The following is a 24,435-nucleotide window of genomic DNA, read 5'->3' on the forward strand; positions in this document are numbered from 1 at the left end:
GTAGCTACTACATTTGTCTGATTTGCATAATGAAGAAAAAAATTAATTTCTTTCATTTCAACATCTATGTTCCAAATACACGTTGAAAAGTTTTACGTTTTATTAATTTTAATATCTTTGATGTTGAAGCAGCCTTTCACCTCCATTTAATGCAAAAATATTGAAGTCTGTGTCGTATTTTTTCAAATGCATGTCGCAATTACTGCCTAACGAGTAATTTGTTTTCGCGGTAGAGGTTTCTTGAGTATGTGACACTAGACCTTTTTGAACTATTTCAGAAAGTGGTTGTATTCAATTTTATTTCAGATATAATATTTTAAATATAACAAAAGCTTTTTTTTTAATTTGGAGATGATTACAACTTATTAGCTGTTTCAAAATTATGTAAATTCCAGCGTCGCATTTTCTCTCAAAATTAGTTGTTATAATTTATTCATGCACTTTAAAAAAATAATATTATTAGCTTATATAATTTATAGTTTCAATGAAAAATTCTCTAAAAAAATAATTTGGTAAAATGCGACGTTTGCGTTTACATAGTTTTGAAACAGCTAATATAAGTTTTATATTATGGTGCTAGAAAGTTTAGCTAAACAAAGCTATGTTCTTAATTATGTATTATCATTGTTAAAAAAATATATCAGTTAAAACTTACGCTTCCTAACATATGTATAGTTACAATTTCTGAATTACAATCCAATTAAAATCAACTTTGCTGGATTACAGTTGACCCTTTCTAAAGTACATGTTTTTAATCTGAATTGTAAGCGCCGTGACCTGGAATACAGGAGAGCAGGTCCGTATCGCTCGCTGCTAATTTATAATAAAATAAAAGGAAAGCAAGACGGCCCTGTAGTGAGCAATGACCTCTTCGCGGGCGGCGTTGCCAGGGTAACGGTATGGAGCCCCGGATCGGGGGGTGGCTGGACCGGGCCTCGAATTAACCTATTAGTGGTGGGCTTCTTATCTCACCTCGATCCTTTTATGCTCCATGGATATTGATGATCATTATAACACTTGCTCGCAATATGATAAAAAACGTTGGCGGCGATATTCATAACGTTTTGGAGAGAGAAACGGCGGCAGTAAAAGGGCGAGTCGTGAAAGATGATGTACGTTATATTAGCTATAAAGAGTAATTACTGAAAAATACACCCGGCTTTATAGGCAGCGTTTTTAAATTGTATCTCCGTAATTAATTGCAATTAGGCGGTGTGGTATTGTTTTTATTGCTGCAGCTGTCACGTGTATGATTTATCGGGCGGTTAAAACGTGCTTCAAGTAGTTTTGCATTTATTTGAGACTTGGCATGGCTTTTGCGCGATTTGGTAATGTTACGTGGATGCTTAAATAAACAAGATAAAAGCTACGAACATGGGGGCTTTTAAATTGGAACATGATATTTATTATCACGCAGGGACAAAAATTTAACACCAATTTAACTTGTGTAAATTCGGTTATTATCGTTGTTTTGCCGGAAAGGTAGACCGTATAACGCTTAGCCGCAAAATTTAAATGGCTGCAAAGTTTAAATTAGAAAAAATGAAGAGAAAATGTTTTCATTCAATTATTTTAACAGCTGGAGTAGTTTCGAATTTTATTAGATTTTCCGCGTTTGCATTACTTAACTATTTTTGCATTATTTTGATTAAAACAAATATTTTAAATGGAAATGAAAGTAGCCAATTAATGTTCTCGTCTAATAAAACACAAGTTTGAACAAACAATACCTACAAGCTTCCGTTTATTGTCTCTTCCCGAGTTATTACGAGTATTAGATTTGGAAAGTTTGCCTTTGCATCACCTTTAATTATCTTTGCCCAGCTTATTAAAAACATTGGAAATGACTATTTTTGCACGAGTGCTTTTGCAACCTAAAATTGTTCTACAATTCACCATTTTCGAGTTATTTAAAAACTTTAAAAGTTTTTTGCAAATGCGTTAACGTTTAAAATGCACTTTTTGTGCAATAACTCTTCAAACATTAGCCGTTACAGTTTATTTTACGTTTTAGGTAGATCAGGATTTTATACTATTGAAAGAATATTTCAGCTTTTTTCTTATCGTAGATCATTTTAACCTGTCGCATTGTATTTAACTCAGATTTTACGTTTACCTTTACCATATATGAAATTATTTTTGCGGTTTAAATTAAGTTAACTTTTACGTTTTTTGAGACACAAAAAATCGATTTGTTTCAAAGAACGTTTTTGTGCACTTTTTTGTCTCTGGGATTCTAAAAAGTGCAAGTTTTAAAGTTTTTGTTTTTTTTACCAAGGTTCGGGTTGATTTTCGGTAGGTATTGGGAGCGTTTATCTACTGCAATAACTGCGAACTTGTTAGTCGTAACCAGAGGTCATAACTCTATTATTCCTCCTAAGTATCGTTAGAAGGCTCTTTAATTTCCAATATTTTTCAAAAAAGGTTATTGTTCTACGATTTTCGAGCGTGAATTAAGCCAAACCTGTTCAGATTGTTTTTAATTTCTTATCTAAAATTAGATTTTAGCCCTAGTGCTTCAACAATTTTAAGCGAGTTTTTTTCTAAAATTATTCATCGAAGAGCACATGACTCAACAATTATTGGAAAAGTATATTTGAAAAAATTTGTTGAATAATAAGTTTTAAGATTTATACGAACGCACTTCACTTACCTTTGAAAAATCAATAAAATTGTTTGTTTTTTTGTTAGTAATCTCACGTTACATTATTTGCAATTTTTGTAATATTAATTGTATTTATGTATTTATTATTTCAAAGGGTAACAATAAAAAAATAACTTAAAGTATTCGTGGATAACTGGTCTTTAAAACACTTGCTCTATTTCGGGCACTCCGGCTACTCCGTCGTACTCGAAAAGTCGCGCGTGTGTTAAAGACCTCGATAACCATATATATTTTACTATACTATTTTTTGGAACTTGATCTAAAAACGTTTAATGCACTTTTCTATGTCTTAACAGGACCTTTATATTATCAAAATGTTATATTATCAAAATTTCGATTGGTTTCAGGTACTTGGGAAGAAAATGGTCAATACCTTCAGAATCTGAAATCGTAGTCCTTGTGCAGCTTTTTACATCTGTAGTATGGTGAGTGAGATTTTCTTAACCTGTTCTTAAATTATTATTTGACTGCTTCAAACGAAAATTCGTGCTTGAAATTTACCAAAAAAATGACTTAAACTCAGCAACTGATTTAATATGTTCTGTTAACGCAATATTTCTAAAAATATCTTTTGAAAATGTTTGTTTAATTCTTACAACTACGAACAGTAAAAACCCGCTGGTGATCCGACTTACAATATTCTGACCAGTGAGACGTTTTTAGATTTTTGACTTTTTAAAATAAAAAAATTTAAAAACTACTGGTTCTTGGTGAAAACAGACTTGCTTCGTATTTGGCGCCTGATTGTATATTTGGAAAAAAAAATCACGTTCTGCTTTTTTCGGATTGTGTACGAGTTTTTAATTTTGCTTGGTTAAAAGAAACCTTAGTATTTCTTAAACTGTTGCATTTCCTGTTTGTCAATACACAATGCCCATAACATTTAATTAAAATGGTTTACAATAAGTATAAATTTTGGTGGATGCGCCGGGATAGCACTCACACATTTACACATTTTATGCTCGTTCCAGCAACTGTATCGTTTTCTTAACTGCTTGTGACTTATTTATTAAATCTGTCGTTAGAGAGATAATCTTCTATTGTACAAGAAAGTCGTGTAAATCTTGTCTTTGGTAAAAGTCCAACTCAACATTTTATAACTTACATAGTCGCGAATAAACTACAGCTATAAAGGCAGGCAATAAATTACAATTTCTTTAATGCCGCTGTTGAACTGATCGCACAAAAATACGCTAGATTGTGTATCTATATATTTTTTTCCGAATAATTGCAGGTCTTGTGTAATAAATTTCGCTACTGTTGTGTTAAAACCAAAAAATCTTTGCCAAATACTTTTTGCTTGTTTTACTCGAAACTTTGCGCACACCTCGAAATTAAAACTTACCAACTGTAATCTGGACTGTAACTTGATCCTCGAGTAGTTTTAAATTTAATAAACAATTATTGTTCTGCGTTCTCCGCTGGTTTGAAGCATCCAGTGGCGGAATTGATTTTTTGTTAGTGTAGTCGTCGTTTTGTTTTTTACGAAGCAATTCAGCGAATCTGCGGAAGCAACTTCCGACTTACCTTCGCTTTTACCGTTGTTCTTACAAATATTGTAAATTTTTTTATGTCGCTTTGGAGAATTCCAGAAACAGCGTCATCACCATAACGTCGGACCTTTGTTTTACGTTCCTTTATATCTTTTTCTCATCATATATTGAGAATAAAGTTTACGATTTTTTCATTATGATTGTCTCGACTTTTATGAGTTTCTATGCAACGTCGTAAAATTTCTCTGTATTTAATTTCACTTCGGCGGGGAAGCGCGCAAACAAGGTGCCCCTTGTTGCCGGGCGAGTAATTATTCCATTCGAATGTTATAAATTTAATTGTTTTATTATTCTCTTACTTAAATAAAGGGTCGTGTTCGGAAATAACACAAAAAGAACAAAAGCAGCGTGGAAAAGAGAACATTATTTTCGGCAAGGGTTGGGTTTCGGGATTTATTTCCGCGAGCAACATCTCATGTAGTTACGTTATGAAGAGACTGTCACCGACAAATTCAATATTGTCACCTCACAAAGTAGAGTTTGTCATTAAGATCCTACTAAAGATATTAAGTCATGGAACATAAAATTTTAATCGCGTTCCTTATAATCCGTCTCTTGTAAAAGCTAAAGCTTTACGTAATAAGTTTACTGCGCCCCGTCACAAGAAGACACATTGACAAAATTTTAATACCGAAATTAGTTTTTATGCACTACAAACTTCGGAATTATGGCGTGCGCTTGAAAGCACCCGATTCGCAATTACACGTCACTGAAAACTGAACAAAAAACGGCAATGTTAAACGTTTTTACACGTTTTCAAAACTCTGTTTATACAACTTTTTATTATAACCGAATAATTTCAATTTATCTAGCCGCACAATCGCGGTTTTATCGGTTTGTCCGACTTCAAAGCACAAATGCAGTTTTTTCGCCAGTTTGCTATTGGGTAATTTTTTCAGCAAAAAAGTAGCGAATGTTTGATTTGTTTGTCGTTGACTTTGGGCTTTGTAGTCAAAGTTTAAGTCGGATTACGCGTCTTAATAACGCTCCAAGTGCGTTCAGAATCACGTTGCGATTTTTGCGAAATTCGGGTCTTGTGTTTGTGCAATCTCTTGGCGAGTGATCTCGAAGGTCAGCTGTTAAATCGGCCTAAAGCGGGGAAATGGGGGCGTTTGTCTTTGAAGACTGTCGATGGATATCGAGGCGTGCCATCGAGGGTAATTGCATTAGAGGTGGATTTAAGCAAAGTTGGTGGATGAAATTGTATTGTTGTCCCGGCGTCGACAGCAACATCGTAATAATAAGATTCCAAGTTTCCACTTACTGGAGGAAAGTGGAAAATGGACGTAATGTAATTCAATCAGCTGGAGTGGGAAAGGCAGGTACCTCGAGCATTGGTGGTGTAATTGAGGGCGGGCTACTTTAAATTCAAGCGCTCTTCGTGTTAATCTAATACTCGCATTGTAAGCGCACCCGATGATTGCGGATCTCGTCTACATCCGGAACTACTTTCCCAACTCTAACAAACAATACCTACAACTTATTCCATTTATATGTGCTTTGTCTCTTCCTGAGTTATTACGAGTATTAGATTTGTAAACTTTCCCATTGCTTCACCTTTAATTACCTTTGCCCGGCTTAACTGAAAACGGCTATTTTTCGACGAAGCTTCTTCCCATTTCTTGAGAAATTTGACAAATATAATTTGATGCACCTTTTCGAGTCTTTATGACCCCCAAAAGTGCAAAAAAAGTTGATTGGTTCGATTCTGGAGTTTTATATTTTAATTTTTCAATTTTTTAAAATAAAAAACATGAAAGTAACTGTTCTATCTGAAAACGGATTGCACTGGCACATTCCTTGGACCACTTTACTTAAGATTAGAACAATACCGGAGTGCTCCGGATGGTTTTTGCTTTTTGAAATTATAAAGTTGGTCTTCGGAGCTCGTTCCAATATTTCCAAAACTCTATCGAAAACTGCTCCTTATGGGGCATTTTAACCTGTAATAACATCGTAAAGTACGAACCCATTTCTTAAACCTTGAGAAACTGAAGAAACTAATTTCTTCTTAAACTCGTTGAAAGATTTTTTTTGCATTTTTTTGTTTCTAAGAACCTAGAAATAATGTCATTTTGACCGACTTTAAAATTTCCGATTTTTCATTAGCATTGTTATCGCTGGAAAGCTATTTTAATTATCTATCTTATCTATCTTCAAAATTAGGTATTTAAAAATTGTTAAAAACTCGGATGCTAGTATGAATTTTCTCGGCGTCAGTCGATTTCCCCGGGCTATTCACATAAATAGGTCTGCCTGAAACTAGTTTGATTTTTTCGAATAGTTTTGCCGTACCTAATTTAAAAAAAAACTGAACAATTTCCGAATAGTACCCCCCACACTAAATGACCAATTTTGAAAGTTTCTCAAAATCAATTGATAGATTTTGGTGTGTTTTTTACGATGGAATAAGGTTTTTTATCCTTGTCCTTGGAATCGTAGATTTTTTACAGTTTTTGATAGATGCGGAATCCACCTATATTCGAAAACTAACTATTTTAAAGTTTTTGATTTTTATTTTTTGGTTTTTGTCAAGATTTTGGTCGATTTCCTGTACCCGGAGTAGTTATCTGACAAGAACTCCGGGCGTACTGCATTATGCAGCTTTTTTATTTTCTGTCTTTTACCGAAAAGCTGATTGTCCTGTGGGAACTAAAAGTTTTCCAGGAAATTGTCCATAAATGCAAAAACAGACAAAACCTTTTTTGTGATTATATTATGAAAACTATTACAAACTTTGTGGTTTTATCTATGCTAGTCGATTCTCCGTATCGTTCTACATATATTTAGCTTCCAACAAGTTTTTTGGCTTTTTCTCAAAAACTATAAGACAAAAAAAACTGTGGGATTCTGTTTAAAATTATTTACTTATCGAATGGTCAAAGTCCGGAGTCGCTTCGGGTAATATAACAGCTCCGGGTACAAAAATATTTTAAATTTTTTATTAAAAGAATTAAAGTCTTAGAACAAAACGTTTTATTCAAGTGAATTTTCCAGTTAATATTTACGTATTGCATGAGTTTTTTAACAGTATTTGGCTGTTTTTTCAGTATTTAAACGACTTTAACAAACTACTTTTTCCGAAAAATATTATAGAGCATTTTAACACTGTAACATTGTACGTCTTGAAAACAGCAGAGTGTATCAGAAATGCGTGTGTTTTACCTCGTAATAAAACTCAAATACAACTTTTCTATATAACATTTTGCGAAATTCTCATTTTTTATTTTCAGTTTTTTTCTTCTTTTTTTGTGCAAACGAGCCGGTCAGTGTTTAATAATTAGTTTGTATTCATGGCAAAAGTTTCCTTCTTTTAAATTGTCCGTTTCTATTACATCGAAAATAGTTCGGCACTGTTATTTTTGTACCCATAGGCGGGTACACGTTTCAATACGTTATCTTTTCCAAATTTTAAGTAGATTTGTGAACTTTTTATTTAAAAAATTACAAATAAAATAAATGTTTTGTGTGTTGAGTTCTTTTACATGTTAAAATTAATACACATACCCTGAAACATATTTGAAACACCTTTGCATCGATTTTTGGCACGTTTATAGACGTTTATCGGCCGGTATTACTAGTCTTAGCCCTAATATTTTTGGTATTATTAAAAAGCTGTTTTCATTATCTATCCAGTGAAATAAAGATCATTGTCGAACGGCGTGTAGTATATCGAGAAAATTGCTAACAGAAGCAAAAATAGATAGGTAAAACCACTGTAAATTTTGTGGTTTTCTCGATTCCAGTTGATTTCCTGCTTGATTCTATTATATAGGGAAAACTGAAAGTATCTCCATTTTGTCAATGGTGTTTTGGACATATTTTTTAAAAGCTTATCAAATCTATCATATCTGATTATGACGCATCGATTGGTGATTACTATGCTATTGGACGTATTGTTCTAAAGCTTGTCCACTCTTGTAATATTAAATAAATTCAGCGAATGTTTTACGTCTGTCTGAAAACCATATTTGAAATGTTGTAACGATCGAGAGTTGAGATAATTATGATTTTAAGCGTAGAAAACTTAATTTCTAACATTTTTTGTGTCAAAATTGATTTTTTTGTATAAAAACAAATAAAATATTTTAAGTTTTCTTTATTATTAGTCTGCTTCTTGCCTCCTTGCGGCCTTTTTAGCCGTTTCTATCAGCGTCTTCAGCTCTTCACTCATAAAATAATCCTTATTGTTTGCACTATGTAAGAGTTTGTCTTCACAGAAACATATAAATATGGTCTCGACGGCCACCTTCAATAACTAGAAATATGCAGCTTCAAACCCAATCTACTTACATTTAAAACTTGTGTGAAAAAATAGATTATAGTTCCGGAAATGCCAGCGCCGATTGCAACTATCGTCCAGAAATAGCTCACTTTTAAACCTGCCGTCTGCAAAAATAAACAAATTTATTTTCAAACCCAACCGCGCCAAAAACAGACTTTATAGACAATAATCGCGAATATTGTTCCCAGAAATACCGCAGAAAGCGTGATACAAACAACAATAAAATTCCCGACTCCATAAAGCACAATATTGTCCAAAAAATTTGCCCAAAGAAGTCTCGCTCCCCGTAATCCGCTCCGAAACAGTGGCTCCCCATGCATTGCTAAAAAGTAACTCAACGAAAAACTCACTTAATTTATTACCAGTTTGGATATAAGCCCTTTTGGACAAATATTCCGCCGCTCCCTCAATCCACGACAAAACACGGCTTAAACCTCTCAAAGACCATTTGTTTTTACAACGTTTCGCGAGAAACTCAGTACACAGTCGAGCAATCGAAAAAAATGTTATACAAAGCGAACCTAAAGCAACAGTACCAAGGTGGTAACGCATCAGGACGTAAAAACTCGCACGAACTGGTTTCTGTAAAGTTGATTTGTCCCTAAAAGATTTTTTTTTAATTCGGCAATGTGGGATTTACTAACCTTGTGAAATAATAAGTGGAAATGGCACCAGAAACGATCATGCATTGGCACCCATTGGCCAAAGCAAACGTCCAAATACCAAAAACAACAATACATGCGAGGGCACCTTCGGCCAGTCTTGTATCTCTGTATTCGTAAACAGATGGATGGTCTGGAATTTCGCTCAAATATTGATTGGTGCTGATTAAGGCACCAAGGAAGACGATACTAGCAGTAACCACAGCAAGGATAGCCACAAACTAGTAATTTTCAATTAAAAAATTGCCACCCGATTGGTACAAAATTTACACCCAAAGGAACAAAAATGAGAGAGGGCATCGCAAAAATTACTTGAGTCGCTTCCCGGAACATTTTGATAATTAGAGAGTAGCGATCGTGGAAGTAACATATGAAAATAGATTGGAGAAAAATCGCACATGACGATACAATTCCAATGTAGATAAGTTTTTTCTCGTCCAGATTTCTGGCAAACCAGTACCTAAAACACTGTTGGAGTTTTGTTGACTACGGCAAGGGGAAACTTGCCAAATGTATGACGTGAAGCAAAAGAGACAGATAAGGGCGGAGGTGATTGTTGCAGTTATTGTAATTTTTGGCGAGTAACGCAGTCCGTGGAGAAAAATCAGCGAAACTACTGGAAATTATTTGTAAACTTGTGGGTTTTTCTTGTTTTTTTTACCTAATCCTATGATAGCCATCGGGATGATAATCGTGTTTATGGCAAGTTTGAGGTCGTTCCGAAATTCCTTAAAAAATCGTTAGGTTTTATAACGGAAATTAATAGAATAATTACGGCAAAAGCTATGGTAGTTTTCCTGTAGGAGGTTTTATTCAGGTCAGGGATGCACCGATGAAATACTAGTCTCCTGAAATTCAAATTTTGTACCAGACCAAATAAAAATAGACGAAATCACTTAGGAGGGTCGCATTTGTTGTCACAAATGTCTGGTAAAATATCCCTTTTGCTTTTTGAGTCGTTTGTCCGATTGGCGTATTTAAACGTCATGAATCTATAATTAAAAACGTTTGGAATTTTTTATAGTGCCCAACTCACGGTTTGTTTGTTAAATCTTTTCCTGAACATTGAACGGTTTTAACGGCCAGGTTGGAGGTACCGCAGGTATCGCCACATTTATCATAACCGTTCAAAAATCGGTTATAATTCGTTCCAAGAGAACTACAAGCCACAAAAATTGTCTATAAAATTGGTCAATTTGTCCGCTAACGTATTGAAAGACTTGCCGTTATTAAAACAACAAGGAGGAAAAATATTAAGTAGCCGAGATCGGTACATTTGCGATTTTCCGGCTTTTCAGGAATTTGAAAATTTTCAGTTTCTGCACTTCTTCGAAATTCGGCAATCTGAAAGAAATGTTAGTTATTGGACCCGATCTAAAAGAGCTTACGGTTTTTGGGGGGAGTTTTTTAACCATAGTGTTATTAATTAGGACTTGACAGTGTGACGTAAACTTCCCCAAGTCAATATTTTGGTGAAATAATTTTTGCCCAGTCAAATATTAGCGATCGGTGAAAAAAATTCCTAGGGAGTTGAATTTTTATTAAAGCTTCCTTTACACTTGGGTAGACATATCTTCTTACCAAAATTAAAGTTGATAAAATTTCCTACAAAATAGTCCTAGCCTTATTGTTGTAGAACTAACCGTAAGTGAGCTATTAGCTTTTGAAGTTTGGTGTCTACATGACACTGTATAACTAAACATTAGTATATTATAAAGTTCCTATTCGGAGGTAAAGTTACCGTTGGGGGCGCCACTGAGCTAGGTCGAAAACAGTAAACATAAATGGCGGGAAAATGTTTATTCGGATATTTTGAGCGTTGTACGAATTTTGAGCCTTCACAATTATTGTATTGCCTATGCGGAATGACTATTGTATCTTTGATGGAAGAAACGAATGTTGACAAATGAGAGATGACGAGGAAAACACGAATAACGAATGACTGTTTGGTTCACTTTCTTTATTGGAAAATTATTACAAAGACATTGAAAAGCCTACCTTTTGGCATAATTTACGTTTAAGTGTATTAGCAGTTGTTAACCTTAATTGTAGTTTTGTTGATTTATCGAAGTATTTCATGATTTTATCAGTGGAAAAATTCTAACCTAAAATTCACAAACTTCACTAATTTATTGGTTTCTTGAGCCCAACTTTATGTCCGCTGTGATCCATTACTTATAGTCTTTAATCAGACAACTGTTTGATAACACTTTGTAATGAAAATTTAAATCTTTTTCACTTTTTATCCACTTTCAAATTCCAACAATAAACATATTATACCACTTAAAACCACAGGATCAAAGTCAACGCTAGTATTTACCACCACGTACCTTTAAAGTAATTCTTTCTATTGTAAGTAATTAACACTATACACGCAAAATTATTGAACAATTCATTAAATGTCAGTTAAATGTGGCATTACGAAAATTTCTTTACTGTTTTCGACATAGTTCAAAAGTCATCACCAGAGAGCGTCTAGTTAATTTTATTTCCGAATATTGGGAGAGTTGGGACACTGAATGTCAATTTTCGAAATTTTTTTTCATTTACGTCGGTTGGAATGTGTATAAAAACAAATTGGGATAGAAATCAGTGGTGTTACACTTGAAAAGTCAAATAAATTTGTCAAAAAATGTTTCCATTTTTCGTCGACTAACTGCGTTTAGAAATGGTTTAGACTGGCAATCGTCGTCAATTCACTATTTTTTTATATGAACTCCAAATTTTAAGAGATTTCGTTGTGAGTACAAGAATTTTACGTCTAAACTCTTCATCATAAACATTTTTTCCTTAACTTTAAGAAATGGTAATCAGCGATGAAAGAGAGAGAAATTGAACCTTTCCTGCCAAGTTTTACGTTTATTATTAACAAGCATTTGGAAAAGTGGATTGTCTAAATAATGTTATGTACAAAATCTATGAGATTTTGGGAATTTGTCTATGCATTTGTAAAATACGTAAGTACTTGAACCCAAAATTGGTTCTAATTTTTAGAAGAACCTGTCGCTGCTTGGCCGCCTTTAGCATCTACGTGAACTTTAGATTCTGTTTCAAATTATAAAGTTATTGGGAATTCACGATTTTGTTACGTTTTTCATACGAGAACACCTTCAATATCATTTTTTAGAAAATTTAAAAAGACGACAAGAAATATGAAGGGTTCTTGATGACCAATTTTTGGGACGAGATGTTTAACTAAAAATTGTGACTGAAAGAAAAGCATTTTTAGCATTGAAGTATGTTTTAAGTTATGTATTTAATATTAAAATAAGTATCGAAAAATTTCAGAAATGTGAACATTAATATTAGTAGGTATTCAATTATTTTCTTTTTTAAATAGTAATCCCAAAATTTCTACGTTTTCTACGTCCCTGGTTAAATTTGACGTAAAATTATGTCATTTTATGCATTTGACAAAAATTATAACCTTGAAATTATTTTCGACATAAACCTCTGTCATAAGTTACTAACAAAAATTTTAATAAAAAAGAATAGAAATATATATCTTATCCACATAATACAAAATTGGCTCGGTTTGACGTTCAGTAACCCAACTCTCCCAATAAAGGAACTCTAGTATATTATAAGTATTTATATCGAAATAGTGTGTGTAAAGCCTCTCCCAACTAAGCTAAGAGTGGGAAATAAGGGAGAAAAATACTTTCTTCCATCGGGCTCTCCAGTTTAAGACTACAATTCAGCATCTGAAGATGACCCAGAAGATATGATAGCATGAACTGTTGGACTCAATACATACAGTTTATTATAAGATGTATTCAAAACATCTATATTAAATCATCTATTTATTACTATTTTACTGAACAAGACTGTAATTCAGTTTTCAATGTTGGAGACGAAGACGAAAATGCAGCATCTAAAGACGACCCTGAAGACTTTTGTGACCTCCATGTCTCCCCCTTTCTACTTTAGTGAAGTGTTGGACCCAATAGATTCAGTTTATTGCCGTTTTTCAAATCATAGACATCAAGACATCAAGACATACTTTTTTAAAGCACATTTTTTTAAATGATCATTTTTTTCCAGCCCTATAACTCGCTTACAGTTAGTCCTACAAGAAAAATGCATATAACTATTTTGTAGGAAATTTTTTTCTGCTTTAATTTTGGTAAGAAGATAAAAATTGATAGGAGTAACAGTTTCCGAGATATAAGCAAAAAACCAAAAAAACTGCTTTAACCCTCTCCCCCTCCTCGAGCTCGCCCCCCAACCTCGGGGACTTTTGATACATGTTTACCCCAGTGTAAAAGAAGCTTTAAAAAAAACTCCAACTCTCTAGGAATTTTTTCCACCGATTTGTCTAATTTGACTGGGCTATTTATTTTTGTTATAAATACGGTTATATTTTCATGTTTTCTTCTTACATTGCTACTGATATTTGAGTATGTGTTTAAAGTGGAAATTTAAGCAGTGAAAAAAGGCATTTTTGACAAGTCAAAATTTTGGGGAGAAATTTTGTTTTTCTTTCCAGAAATTATGGTTGATTTCATGTTGAAAATCAGTTTATTTGCTTATGAGTTATAGAAAATACATAAAAATGTACTACGTGTCCTGTTGAGCTTGGCGCCTTCTTTCCTGAAGCTGCTGTACCTTTTCTGCCTTCTTTAAGGCAGAAAATTCCAGGGCCTCGTTAATTGTTGCTTCAAGTTTTGGGTCCATAAAGTATGGACGCTCTTGACTACCATCATTCATGTCCTGGTCTTCACAATAACACAAAAAGACTGTCCCGATGGACATCTAATTACACTAGTAGTAAAATAATCCATTATTATTAAACTTACGGTTATCATTGAGAGAAAAATGTAAATTATTACACTTGCCATAATAACTGTTAGTATTCCAATAGAAAGTTGCATGTCTGGATGTTCATTCTGAAAGGCTACATAAATTTTGGATAGTTTTCCAAAAATACGAACCCATGTAATCGCAGTGGCAAAAAGCATACAAACAAAAATAATTATAACACCAGCAGAGAACATTGCTACAAGATTGAATCCATCAACTTGGATCAAGTCCAAAAAATGCACCCACATCATTCGAATTGCTCTCTTGCCTGATTTTAGAAAATTTCGACCATGGATCGCTACAACAATTTCAAGTCTCTTATTTCTTAACAAAAATACCGACACCTGTCATTATGTACGCCTTCACGCTGATATAATGCATAAATTCGTCCATACAGTGGCAAATAACTTCCAAAAACAATTCGATACATTCGATCTCGTGGTTCCTGAGAGTTTGGAGCAAGTATTTAATGACTGATATCACTACTACTATCAGTGATCCAAGCGCAATGGTACCCAGATGAAATCGGGTTACGATTTTGGCATAGTTGAAGTACTGGTTTTTGAAACCTGCTTTGTCCCTAAAAATATTTGTGTGTTTTTATTTCCTGATAAAATTACGAAACCTTGAGAAAAAATAACTAGCGACAGCTCCAGCCGTTATCATCGATTGGCATCCAACGGCAAACATGAATATCCAATAAGCCATAAAACACATGAAGACTATGTAAGCATATCTGTGCCACATGATTGATATTACGATCAGGAAATAGGAAATTGTTTGTTACCTTGTTATGGGCAGGCCGGCATTTTGGGGAAGTTTTACACTAATTGCATACACATACAGGAAAAAAAACACTACTCCTATTACAATTAAAGCAAGTGTGGCCTAAAATTTGCAACAATTCTTTCTTATTTTACAATAATTGGGTACAAAATAATTACCAACACCGGAACAAACATTATGTAGCAGGATTTAAAAATTGCAGGAATCATTTCTCGATAGATTTCGATTAAAATTCCCACTTTTTTGCGACGCCAAAAGAGCAAGATTGGCAAGGAAATCGTAATCAGTGTTAAAATGGAAACTAGAATATAATAGAACCAAATTTGTCGTTGTACGAAGCCAATTTTCTTTCCTTCCATGGTTATGGCATACCTAACGATTGGTCAAATAAAACCGTTTAACCTAGGTTTCTTATTACCAGGCAACTGGAGTAGCTATCGCAAATAATATGCTTGTAAAAGTGGCAAAGAAGTAAAATGTAAAAAATGCGTTCCGTTTAAATAACAGAAAGACCACGATGGCAAGCACTAAGAATTTGGAACTATTAACAGTCCGTTTCAATCTAATGAAATACCTGACACAATGACCGGTGTTACCACAACTGTTGTTATGGACAATTGAACCACTTTGCCGTAAGAAATCTGAAACCTAGATGAGATTTCTGACTAGGACGTGATACGCTTTTACCTCTGCTTCAGTTAGAGCAGTTTCAGCTTTGGTTAAGTTGGGACCAAACTTTCTCAGGCATATGTAGTTTTTTACCATCCTAAAACCAGAATTACTGAATCAAAATTTTAGAACGTCAACACCCACATGTTCAACTTTTCACATTCTTGTAACGTGATACACCGTTTTTCCGATAGAAGTGCAATCCTGAAAAGTCGGAATCAGCCAATTTATTAGAAGAAATATCACACACTATCGGACAAAAGTAAAGCAACTTAAAAAAAATCTCTCATTCCATCGACAATTTTTTTATTAAAATTAAATTCGCTCAAATCATGACCTACTACGACTAAAAAATTTAAAAATACGACCACCCTTAACTAAAAAACGAATCGACCAGCCAATTTTTTTTTCTTTGGCAGTTAGATACATAAATTTTTTCCCTTTCCAAAAATGTTTGAAAAAGTAGGGGATGCCATTTAAAATTTTAAAGTAGGGGTGTCTAGCGATTAAGGGATGAAACCTAAAATGTAACTAATGTTGGTTTTGAACTTCCCCCTCGCGTTCCTAAAACCTGTCTTTGCTTAAAAATAGATTTGTTAATTGTCAAAAGTTATTGAGACGGGCTCCTTTTAAAATGAAAACTCATATCTCTGTAGTTCTTTTAATTACCTGCCCAAGTGTATTTATTCTGGTTTTATTATCATATGTAAAATAGAAAATAATTCTTTTGTCAGCATCGATTACCAATTGGGTTTTGAAATATTTTACTGCTTGAAATTGAGCAAAATTATGTTCGACTAAAGTAAAGCAACTTTTACTTAACTTAAAAAAAATAACATTATGAAAGAGTTAATTTAATAATTAATGGCATAACTATTATTTGCAATGGCAAAAATGTTAAAAAGTGCTAGCTCTTGAGAGATTTGCTCAAATCTTATTGATTTTATCAATCAATGATTGTTAACGCAGTTTGTGGTACGAATCCGACTTTTAATAACCTCATGGATTCTCGATTGAATTGAGTTCCGGCAATTGTGCCGACCACCGGAGAATTTTTATATCATTGTCTGAAACCAATCCTGGATAAGGTGAAACGTGTGTTTTGGATCATTATCATGTTGAAACCTGAACTGCAAGGGCATTTTTAACTCAGCATAGGGCAACATAACGTTTTGGAGTAGATCTCTGTGTACTAAGCTATGGAGTGTAATGGACGTACTTAATTCTACGGAAAACAGTCCCAAAAAAAATACATCCTTGCCCATCTTTTTTTGTTGGTATCAGGCACTTTGGATTAAATTTGGTATTAACCGGATGTCTTACACATGTCATCTAATGAGAATTAAAAAAATTTATATCAAGTGTCGACGCTGAAAAATATTTTTTCCAGTCTCCAACTTTCCAGTTCAAATGTCGTCGTGCAAATTCAAGTCTGGTACGATGATTACCTTCCGAAACCAATAGTTTCCTGGCTGGACGTCTGCTTTATTCAACAAATCTTAGTTGAACTTTGTTGCACTAACTTCTATTTCAGAGATTTCTTTAGTTATTCTTGACTTCAACATCTACAGATCTTTTTAAAAAAATCTTTTAATTCTTCTATTCAACAAATCTTAGTTGAACTTTGTTGCCTAGCGTCTATTTCAGAGATTTCTTTAATTATTCTTGACCCCAACATCTACAGCTCTTTTTGAATTCTTTTTAATTCTTCTATTCAACAAATCCTAATTAAACTTTGTTGCACTAACTTCTATTTCAGAAATTTCTTTAATTATTCTTGCCCTCATCATCTACAGATTTTTTTTTGAAAAATTCTTTTAATTCTTCTATTCAACAAATCTTAGTTGAACTTTGTTGCACTAACTTCTATTTCAGAGATTTCTTTAGTTATTCTTGACTTCAACATCTGCATATCTTTTTAAAAAAATCTTTTAATTCTTCTATTCAACAAATCTTAGTTGAACTTTGTTGCACTAACTTCTATTTCAGAGATTTCTTTAGTTATTCTTGACTTCAACATCTACAGATCTTTTTAAAAAAAATTTTTAATTCTTCTATTCAACAAATCTTAGTTGAACTTTGTTGCACTAACTTCTATTTCAGAGATTTTTTTAATTATTCTTGACCTCAACATCTACAGCTCTTTTTGAATTTATTTTTAATCTTCTATTCAACAAATCTTAATTAAACTTTGTTGCACTAACTTCTATTTCAGAAATTTCTTTAATTATTCTTGACCTCATCATCTACAGATTTTTTTTTGAAAAATTCTTTTAATTCTTCTATTCAACAAATCTTAGTTGAACTTTGTTGCACTAACTTCTATTTCAGAGATTTTTTTAATTATTCTTGACCTCAACATCTACAGATCTTTTTGAAAAATTCTTTCAATTGTTCTTTCCATCTAGACTGTTGTTTTTCTGGATTTAAGTATTTTTTCTACATGTCCTCGTACATTGTGGAGTGAAATTATTTTTCGTACACTGTCTAGATTTTTTTTTGTTTTTCCTACCAAAAATGAGTTCACCACCATGTTTTTTAATTCTAAACATATTGGTTTGCCTTTATAGGATATTTATTTCTTGAAATAACTAAAAAAATAAACGTAACTAATCCATCAAAAATATTTTTCTTTAAATTCACCTTAATTGTAGACATTATTTTGTTGCGCTAATAAGAGCAATGTTTACATGAATTGTTTTAAACTTGGTATTTAAAATTAATTAATTAAATTAATTAATTATATTGCTAACGACAGCAGCCCATTATGGGGTTTTCCGTGATTACTGTTACGATCTTAGATTCCTAAATATTTAATTTTATACTAAAAGTTGGTTTACTTTTGTCCGATAGTACAGTATTCCTACGGGTATTGTGTGTAGTCTTTTAGTGGACATGTTTCATTGAATTTTACGATATTTTCCATTCCACAAACATTATCACAAGCGTCTCTACCAAGCAAAGTGATTCTTATATCGCCGGTCATTACAACAAAAACCGACGAAACAATCTGTTAACAAACGAGTTAGTATTAGGACTTCGAAGGCGCAAAAACATTACTAGAATTATTTGGCACAGTTGGAAAAGTATCAGGAATACGATGTCGGTGCATTTTCTGTTGGACGCTGCTTCTGGCAAGAAAAGCGGGTCCGAAGGACCCAAATGCCTAAAAGCACGAATCTGCAAAGAAATGCTCACGGTTTGGTTGTTGTTAGTTTAAACATACGGATTCAACAGGGGTGCTCTTAAACTCCGGTTCCCTGACCCCCCGTTCCATCGTTCAAATGTGACGTTGACAATAATTTTGACAATTTACACAATTATTTATTTGTCTGTTGTACTTTACTACATTAAAATTAAACATTTGGAGCACTGTTTTGAGAAATTTGCCCACGTCGAAGCGCCTTTTCCAACCTTGTCCTAATAGCGAACTCTAGAGCTTCACTCACTGCTTCCTCAAGTTGTGGGCTCATATAATAAGGTTGGTCCGTATCATCGTTCATGTGGCGGTCTTCACAGTAACACAGGAACAGTGTTCCGATGGAAACCTTTGATTATTGTATCATTTTTAAACTGATTTGCTATTTTATCTTACACTTATCATTGAGAGAAAGAGATACAGTGTAACAGCGGCCAGGCCAAGTACTATGATCAAATTAGCAAGGATAAAAGTTTCATGCTCTTCCTGAAACATCAAGAATTGAGTGCGTTGTTTGTGGGGAATTGTCAGTTACCGCCACAACGGCATATGCGATAAAAAGGCAAACAAGAGTAATGATAACACCGGCGGAGAACATTGCTAGAACATTGAATGCGTCCACTTGGACCAAATCCAAAAAGTGGAGCCACATCACTCTAACTGCTCTTTTGCCCGACTTCAGAAAACTTCGACCATGGATAGCTGAAGCAATTTTTTGAGTTTGCTTTACTTGTGGTGGCGTCCAATACCTGTCATTATGTACGCTTTGACGCTAACATAATGCAAGAATTCTTCCATACAGTGGCAGAGTAAATACAAAACTTCATTACACCATTCCGAGTCGCGGGCCCTAAACCGGTTAATCACGAACTTGAGGATTGATACCAATGTTATTGTCAACGATCCCGCGGCAACTGTACCCAAATGATAACGTACCACGATTTTGGCAAATTTTAAATACTGATTCTCTAAGGAATTTTTGTCCCTAAAATATGATTTTTCGATTTTTCTAAAATTTAAAAACGAACCTTGAGAAATAATAACTGGCGACTACGCCAGCCGTCATCATATTCTGACATCCTACGGAAAATGTGAATATCCAGTATCCCATAAACAACATGAAAACGACATAAAACGTTCTGCGAAATTATAACAGTCGGTTGGAAAAAATTTTTTACCTTTCAACGGGGAAGGACGAATTTTGTGGCACTTTCACACTTTGCGAAAACCCGAACAGAAAGAAAGCAATAACTGCTAACACCTCCAGAACCAGAGTCGCCTAAAAATGGTCAAAACACAATTTTCTTCACTACTTTTGCGAGAAATAAATACGATTAGGGGCGCGAAGAGCATGTAATTTGATCTGAAAATAGCAGGAATCGCTTCCCGATACAGTTGGATCAAAAATTTCGTTTGTTGACGACGCCACAAAAATAAAATGGGCAGGGTAATGGTAATTATTGTGCAAACCACAGCCGCAACGTACAGATACCAAAGAGTTTGCCATCCTAGGTTTGTTTTAACAGTAAGGTAATATATTATGTACCTACAAAAAGCTCGTAAAAAGAAGCGATTTCCAGTAAGCACACTAACGTAAAAATAACGTATTTGTAACTTAAAATTATTGGAAATATAAAACCAGAAATCAACGTCAACAAGCAAGGTTTTAAAAAGGCTGTTTTTATTGAGATAATTGTATTCTATTAAAAATATAAGAAAGGATGTATTTAACTGCTTTTTCCTGTTTTTTATACATATATCACTTTTTATATTTTATAATGATTGTCAAATATAGAAGCAAGTGTAGTTATTATTACATGTAGAATAGTTATTTACAACAAATTTTGTGTTTTCTATACAATTAATATAACGTTACATTAAAAGGTTTCATTAACGTTAGACAGTGCCATAAAAACCAAATTCAGTTTTTTGAACCGTTGATTATACGTTTAAAACAATCGTTAGCAAATACGATTATTAATGACGTTAAAGTTCTTGACATTAAAAATTAACGTTAAAAATTGGTAAAAAGAATAAAGGTGGTTTTTAAACTACGTAACATAAACGTAATTATACAACCAAAAAACAACGTTGTAAATTTCGTCGTTATATTAACCGTTGTAACGTTAAAAAAACGTTCGATTTACGTCTGTGTGCTTACTGGGTTGTTCCTACCAGAGAGTTGGAGTCACGAATAGAAACATTACGATTGAAAGAGCCCCAAAAGTGTAAAACGTAACAAATGCGTTCCACCTAAACGCGAGAAATACCATCATGGCTAGGACTAAAAATTTTTGGTCACTGTTGGGTTGAAAATTTGATGTGGTACCTGAGGCAATAATTGGTGTTATGACGAGTAGTATTAGACTAGTTTTGTAAGTTTTCTCCCAAGAAATCTGGAACCAAACTAGTTAAGGGAACCCAGATGCTGTCTGTCTTACTAATTGTCGAACGTAATCGGCTTCTTCTTCGGTCAGGGAATCATTCCTCAGACACTCTTTATATATAACAACCCTAGAATAGAAAATTAAAAAAATTATAATAAGTGGAACTACATGCCAGTTTCTTTCTTTGCATTCGGCTTCTGAAACACATCGTTTTTCGGATTCGATAATGTATCTGGAAATGAAATGAATAATGAAGTGATTTTACTAGTCTTCGTACGGAAAGCCTGTGTAGTCTTTTAATGGACATTTTTTGTTGTATTTTACAACATTCTTCATTCCGCAAGTGTTTTTACATTCGTCGGCTCCCAAATCTATAATTTTCCAGTCGCTGACTGAGGCAATGTAAACAGAGGAAATAATCTAAAACTAAAAACAATAATAACAGCCAAGTTAGAAAGCCACAAGTACGAGAATAATTTGAAACATTTCGAAAATTAGAAGGAACGGAATATCGGTACATTTTCGGTTTGCGGCCGTTTCAGGCAAGTCAATCGGTTTGGAAGGATCAAGCCGTCGAAACACACGAATCTACAATTAAAAATTTGGATTTTTGTGATCATTGGTTTGCACTTACAGGTTCAACTGGGAGTGCTTTAAATGCGGGTTCGCTGGTCTCTCTTTGAATATTTTGGATGCTCATTGTGAAAAATTGACGTTAATTTTGACATTCAGTGGAAAAAGGCTCAAATTGTACATCAAAACAACAATTTATTTGCATAAAATTAAAACAAGGCCAGATTTATTTTTTTGTTGCGGTATTTTGTGGCGTCACAGGACCAGCTATGCGTTCTTCACTATAACACAAAAATATCGTTTCGGTGGTTGTCTGAAAATTCGTTTGAGAGAATTTGTTATTGTTAACTGATTGGTTACATGTAGGACTTTGAGTACGAAATGTGCCACAAGCGACGCACTTACAGCCCCAAATAAAATACCCAACCGGACGTAAAACGTAAATTTGGAGTCCTAGAAAAAGTTCAGAAAAATTCAAACACTGGTCACAACTTGCCAAGTTCATCCAAACTCCCACTCCTACCGTTATCACAACTATCAATAAGGAAAACCCGTAAATAATCAAATAATTAAACCCTGTTAGTGCAATTGTCTCGACTAGATTCAGACGCAGCAATTCGACGGCTCGTTTCAGGGACTTGCAGAAGGGCTGTCCTTTCATGGCTAAAATTTTGTGTAAACAAATCACAAAATTTGGCTCCACTTACAAGTTAAAATGTAAACTTTCCGGATCACATACACTGCTAATCCTCTCATAAATGCAAAAATTGTGGCCAGCAAGGAACCACAAGCTACTGTACCCAAATGATGGTGTAGCAAAGTGTGATAACTTTTCCTGACTGGATGTCTCAAAGACGTTTTGTCTTTGGTGGTGTAAATTTCTACCGTGGCCCCGGACACAACCATGGCCTGGAAACCTTCCCCAAAAGAATAGATCCAAAAGCCCAAGAAAGCCAAGTAAATTAGGTAGTAAAGTGTGGCCTCATTTGTTGCAAATTCGTAGACTAAAGGACCCTCATCTGATATTTCGGGCCATCCACTGGGCGACAAACTTAACAACATCAGAAAAATCATTGTTGTGATTACAGAAATTAGAACCGTGATAGTCTACAAATTTTCGTGTTACGTGTATTTTTTTTGGTTTAATTCTGTGTCACCAATAAGGGCTGAACCAAAATCATCGGTGCTCGAAATATCGCATTTAAGGCTTGGTGGTAAACGCGCCGTACCATTGTGAACGTGTTGTACAAGACAAAGAAGTAAATAAACACGGAGGTAAAATAGGCCATAGCCCCCAAAGCCAGGAATAAGTACATTGTAGAACCGCTGTTTATGTACTTGTGCCAGAAAAGTGCCGCAGCTGCCAGGGCCACAAATGACTGGAATAGGGTCAAAGTCCAGAAGGTGGCAGCGACGTGGCACCGAAGACACGCAAAGAGACCGAAAGACAGAACTGGAAACTCAGATTGATTTAGGTTTTTTCGAGCAAATTTCTCACTCAGTCCGGTGAAACTCATCGCAGTTATGGTCGCAATGTTACTAAGGAAGACGTGGGGGATTTCCTAAAATTGTTTGTCTTGAAATTGTTTAAAAAAAAATAAAAATTACAATCATTTGTTTGAAATTTCTCGACTTGCTGTCCAGGTTGGTGTCAGCTTCGGGTGGGTAACACCGGTTGAAAATCAACTGGCTTGAAGTGGGGTTGTTGAAGGCACTCTAGAATTAATTCATACTTACTTTGGCGGCTCGCACTTTTCAACGCATTTGTCCGGTAGAACCTTTTGTAGGCTAAAAATACACAACGGGTCAACATCGTAATATTTCATCATCGCAATGCTGCAAAGTGTGTTGTATTACGGTTACAATAATTTGGCGAAATTACGGTTTGTCTCTCATATTTAGTTCCGAACAGTTGCGATAGTAAAGCGGCTTGTTTTCGACTCCGCAAGTGTTTCCGCAGCTGTCATACCCGTTCAGAAGTCTTTTAAGATTGCTGCTTAGGGCGAAAACAAGCGAAAATGGTATCTGAAAGTGAAATGAAGCGAAAGTCTTGGTCCCTTTTTGGTTTTTACCACAAGGGCGAGACAGACAATAAATGCTAGGAAAAACGGCAAGTTTGTAAGTTTTCGCTTTGGTGGAGGTGCATCTCGAAGGCCCTGAAACGGAGGATCAGTGGCGGAAACAGCAGAAACACTTACTGTTTGCGCATGTGTTAAGGGAGTCGTCATTTTGAAGATTTGGGTTTTTTATTTACAAAAAATTTATTGACACACACATCACTCTTAATACTTGGTTATTCTATGGCAACTGATGGCAACAAATAAACGTTAATTTTTTTGTTTTTCCGGTTTTTGCAATCATTACAGTCAAATGCTCCCATGAGTTTGGAAATGTTTGTCAAAATTATGGTCATTTCACAAAGGCAGTAATTTTACATATTACAATTTCACGTAATTTTACAAGACCTACACCTGTAAGAAGCAATCACTAATACAATATTTCAATACGAGCTCGATTACGAGATCGAAAATGGGATAGTATTTTCTGGTTTGCTCATCCTTTCAAAAATTGGAACGTTTTTAGTTAAGGAATTTAAGATAAATAGTCTAGAATCATGTTCATTTCGTCTCTTGATAGAAAAATTGATAATTATTTCTGCAAAAAGCAATTTATAACTGGTGTGGAAATAAGTCCAATTTTAGTAATTTTGAGAAAAATATAAATCTGTGAATATTTATTGAGTGCAATAATGATATACTCGTAAATCCATCAGTCGGTTTTTCTCTACACGTCCACAAATACAAAAAAAAAACACTAAATCTGATATTTTATTTTAAGTGTTTTCATAAGTTT

At 34.2% G+C, this 24,435-nt stretch overlaps 4 protein-coding genes and 1 long non-coding RNA gene across 9 annotated transcripts in view; 1 reads left to right on the forward strand and 4 right to left on the reverse strand.

Moving 5' to 3' along the window:
• The window catches only part of LOC107397510 (uncharacterized), a 55,901-nt gene that overhangs the window by 7,201 nt on the left and 24,265 nt on the right, over positions 1-24,435 (forward strand). The window contains exon 3 of the long non-coding RNA XR_001574594.2: positions 3,013-3,090. This is a non-coding gene — a long non-coding RNA (uncharacterized LOC107397510). The remainder of the gene's footprint in view (positions 1-3,012; positions 3,091-24,435) is intronic.
• LOC103312553 (choline transporter-like protein 2) lies at positions 8,302-10,680 on the reverse strand. Of its 3 annotated transcripts, none has more exons than XM_064356422.1 (13): positions 10,554-10,680; positions 10,390-10,509; positions 10,202-10,344; positions 10,062-10,157; positions 9,941-10,013; positions 9,827-9,893; positions 9,673-9,778; positions 9,436-9,625; positions 9,148-9,386; positions 8,866-9,104; positions 8,659-8,825; positions 8,512-8,607; positions 8,302-8,467 (listed from the first exon to the last, which is right to left on the reverse strand). In XM_064356422.1, the coding sequence occupies exons 1-13, from the start codon at positions 10,578-10,580 to the stop codon at positions 8,324-8,326; spliced, it is 1,707 nt and encodes a 568-aa protein (XP_064212492.1). In that variant the 5' UTR covers positions 10,581-10,680; the 3' UTR covers positions 8,302-8,323. The 3 variants fall into 3 exon arrangements, with proteins under 3 accessions (XP_064212492.1, XP_064212488.1, XP_064212494.1); XM_064356418.1 differs by having other exon boundaries at positions 9,673-9,781; XM_064356424.1 differs by lacking the exons at positions 8,302-8,467; positions 8,512-8,607; positions 8,659-8,825 and having other exon boundaries at positions 8,937-9,085; positions 9,673-9,781.
• Positions 13,668-18,764, reverse strand: LOC103312663 (choline transporter-like protein 2). Its single transcript, XM_008193874.3, has 14 exons — positions 18,650-18,764; positions 18,484-18,603; positions 18,291-18,433; positions 15,568-15,627; positions 15,442-15,520; positions 15,329-15,395; positions 15,173-15,281; positions 14,913-15,126; positions 14,756-14,856; positions 14,594-14,704; positions 14,313-14,548; positions 14,100-14,266; positions 13,965-14,054; positions 13,668-13,920 (listed from the first exon to the last, which is right to left on the reverse strand). Exons 1-14 carry the CDS (start codon positions 18,698-18,700, stop codon positions 13,726-13,728), a joined length of 1,743 nt encoding a protein of 580 aa, XP_008192096.2. The 5' UTR covers positions 18,701-18,764; the 3' UTR covers positions 13,668-13,725.
• Positions 18,726-21,777, reverse strand: LOC135265238 (choline transporter-like protein 1). 3 transcript variants are annotated; one of them, XM_064358414.1, is made up of 14 exons: positions 21,644-21,777; positions 21,478-21,597; positions 21,287-21,429; positions 21,182-21,241; positions 21,064-21,136; positions 20,952-21,018; positions 20,798-20,900; positions 19,955-20,168; positions 19,801-19,901; positions 19,651-19,761; positions 19,372-19,607; positions 19,158-19,324; positions 19,019-19,108; positions 18,726-18,971 (listed from the first exon to the last, which is right to left on the reverse strand). In XM_064358414.1, exons 1-14 carry the CDS (start codon positions 21,707-21,709, stop codon positions 18,780-18,782), a joined length of 1,743 nt encoding a protein of 580 aa, XP_064214484.1. In that variant the 5' UTR covers positions 21,710-21,777; the 3' UTR covers positions 18,726-18,779. The 3 variants fall into 3 exon arrangements, with proteins under 3 accessions (XP_064214484.1, XP_064214483.1, XP_064214486.1); XM_064358413.1 differs by having other exon boundaries at positions 20,798-20,906; XM_064358416.1 differs by lacking the exon at positions 21,644-21,777 and having other exon boundaries at positions 20,798-20,906; positions 21,287-21,435; positions 21,478-21,592.
• Positions 21,758-23,894, reverse strand: LOC100142277 (choline transporter-like protein 3). Its single transcript, XM_064358419.1, has 11 exons — positions 23,781-23,894; positions 23,655-23,738; positions 23,465-23,607; positions 23,320-23,418; positions 23,191-23,272; positions 23,081-23,144; positions 22,740-23,035; positions 22,290-22,689; positions 22,079-22,245; positions 21,943-22,035; positions 21,758-21,895 (listed from the first exon to the last, which is right to left on the reverse strand). The coding sequence occupies exons 1-11, from the start codon at positions 23,808-23,810 to the stop codon at positions 21,809-21,811; spliced, it is 1,545 nt and encodes a 514-aa protein (XP_064214489.1). The 5' UTR covers positions 23,811-23,894; the 3' UTR covers positions 21,758-21,808.

Source organism: Tribolium castaneum, chromosome 1 (genome assembly GCF_031307605.1).
Source record: "Tribolium castaneum strain GA2 chromosome 1, icTriCast1.1, whole genome shotgun sequence".
Classification (NCBI taxonomy): domain Eukaryota; kingdom Metazoa; phylum Arthropoda; class Insecta; order Coleoptera; family Tenebrionidae; genus Tribolium; species Tribolium castaneum.

Excerpts from the sequence above, each read along its gene's own strand:
- LOC103312553 (XM_064356418.1), bottom strand. The coding sequence starts at position 10,580 with ATGGTTAAAAAACTCCCCCCAAAAACC. Across the intron at positions 10,158-10,201 it reads AAAGATTTAACAAACAAACC|ATTCATGACGTTTAAATACG; the intron begins GTGAGTTGGGCA and ends TTTTAATTATAG. Across the intron at positions 8,608-8,658 it reads TCGCGATTATTGTCTATAAA|ACGGCAGGTTTAAAAGTGAG; the intron begins GTCTGTTTTTGG and ends TTATTTTTGCAG.
- LOC100142277 (XM_064358419.1), bottom strand. The coding sequence starts at position 23,810 with ATGACGACTCCCTTAACACATGCGCAAACA. Across the intron at positions 23,145-23,190 it reads GAAATTTCAAACAAATGATT|GAAATCCCCCACGTCTTCCT; the intron begins GTAATTTTTATT and ends AAACAATTTTAG. Across the intron at positions 22,036-22,078 it reads TGGGAGTTTGGATGAACTTG|GACTCCAAATTTACGTTTTA; the intron begins GCAAGTTGTGAC and ends AACTTTTTCTAG.
- LOC135265238 (XM_064358413.1), bottom strand. The coding sequence starts at position 21,709 with ATGAGCATCCAAAATATTCAAAGAGAGACCAGCGAACCCGCATTTAAA. Across the intron at positions 21,137-21,181 it reads GAATGCAAAGAAAGAAACTG|GGTTGTTATATATAAAGAGT; the intron begins GCATGTAGTTCC and ends TTTCTATTCTAG. Across the intron at positions 20,907-20,951 it reads AACACCAATTATTGCCTCAG|TCCTAGCCATGATGGTATTT; the intron begins GTACCACATCAA and ends AAAAATTTTTAG.
- LOC103312663 (XM_008193874.3), bottom strand. The coding sequence starts at position 18,700 with ATGGAACGGGGGGTCAGGGAACCGGAGTTTAAGAGCACCCCTGTTGAA. Across the intron at positions 15,282-15,328 it reads AACACCGGTCATTGTGTCAG|TGCTTGCCATCGTGGTCTTT; the intron begins GTATTTCATTAG and ends CCAAATTCTTAG. Across the intron at positions 13,921-13,964 it reads TTTTTCTCTCAATGATAACC|ATGTCCATCGGGACAGTCTT; the intron begins GTAAGTTTAATA and ends TAGTGTAATTAG.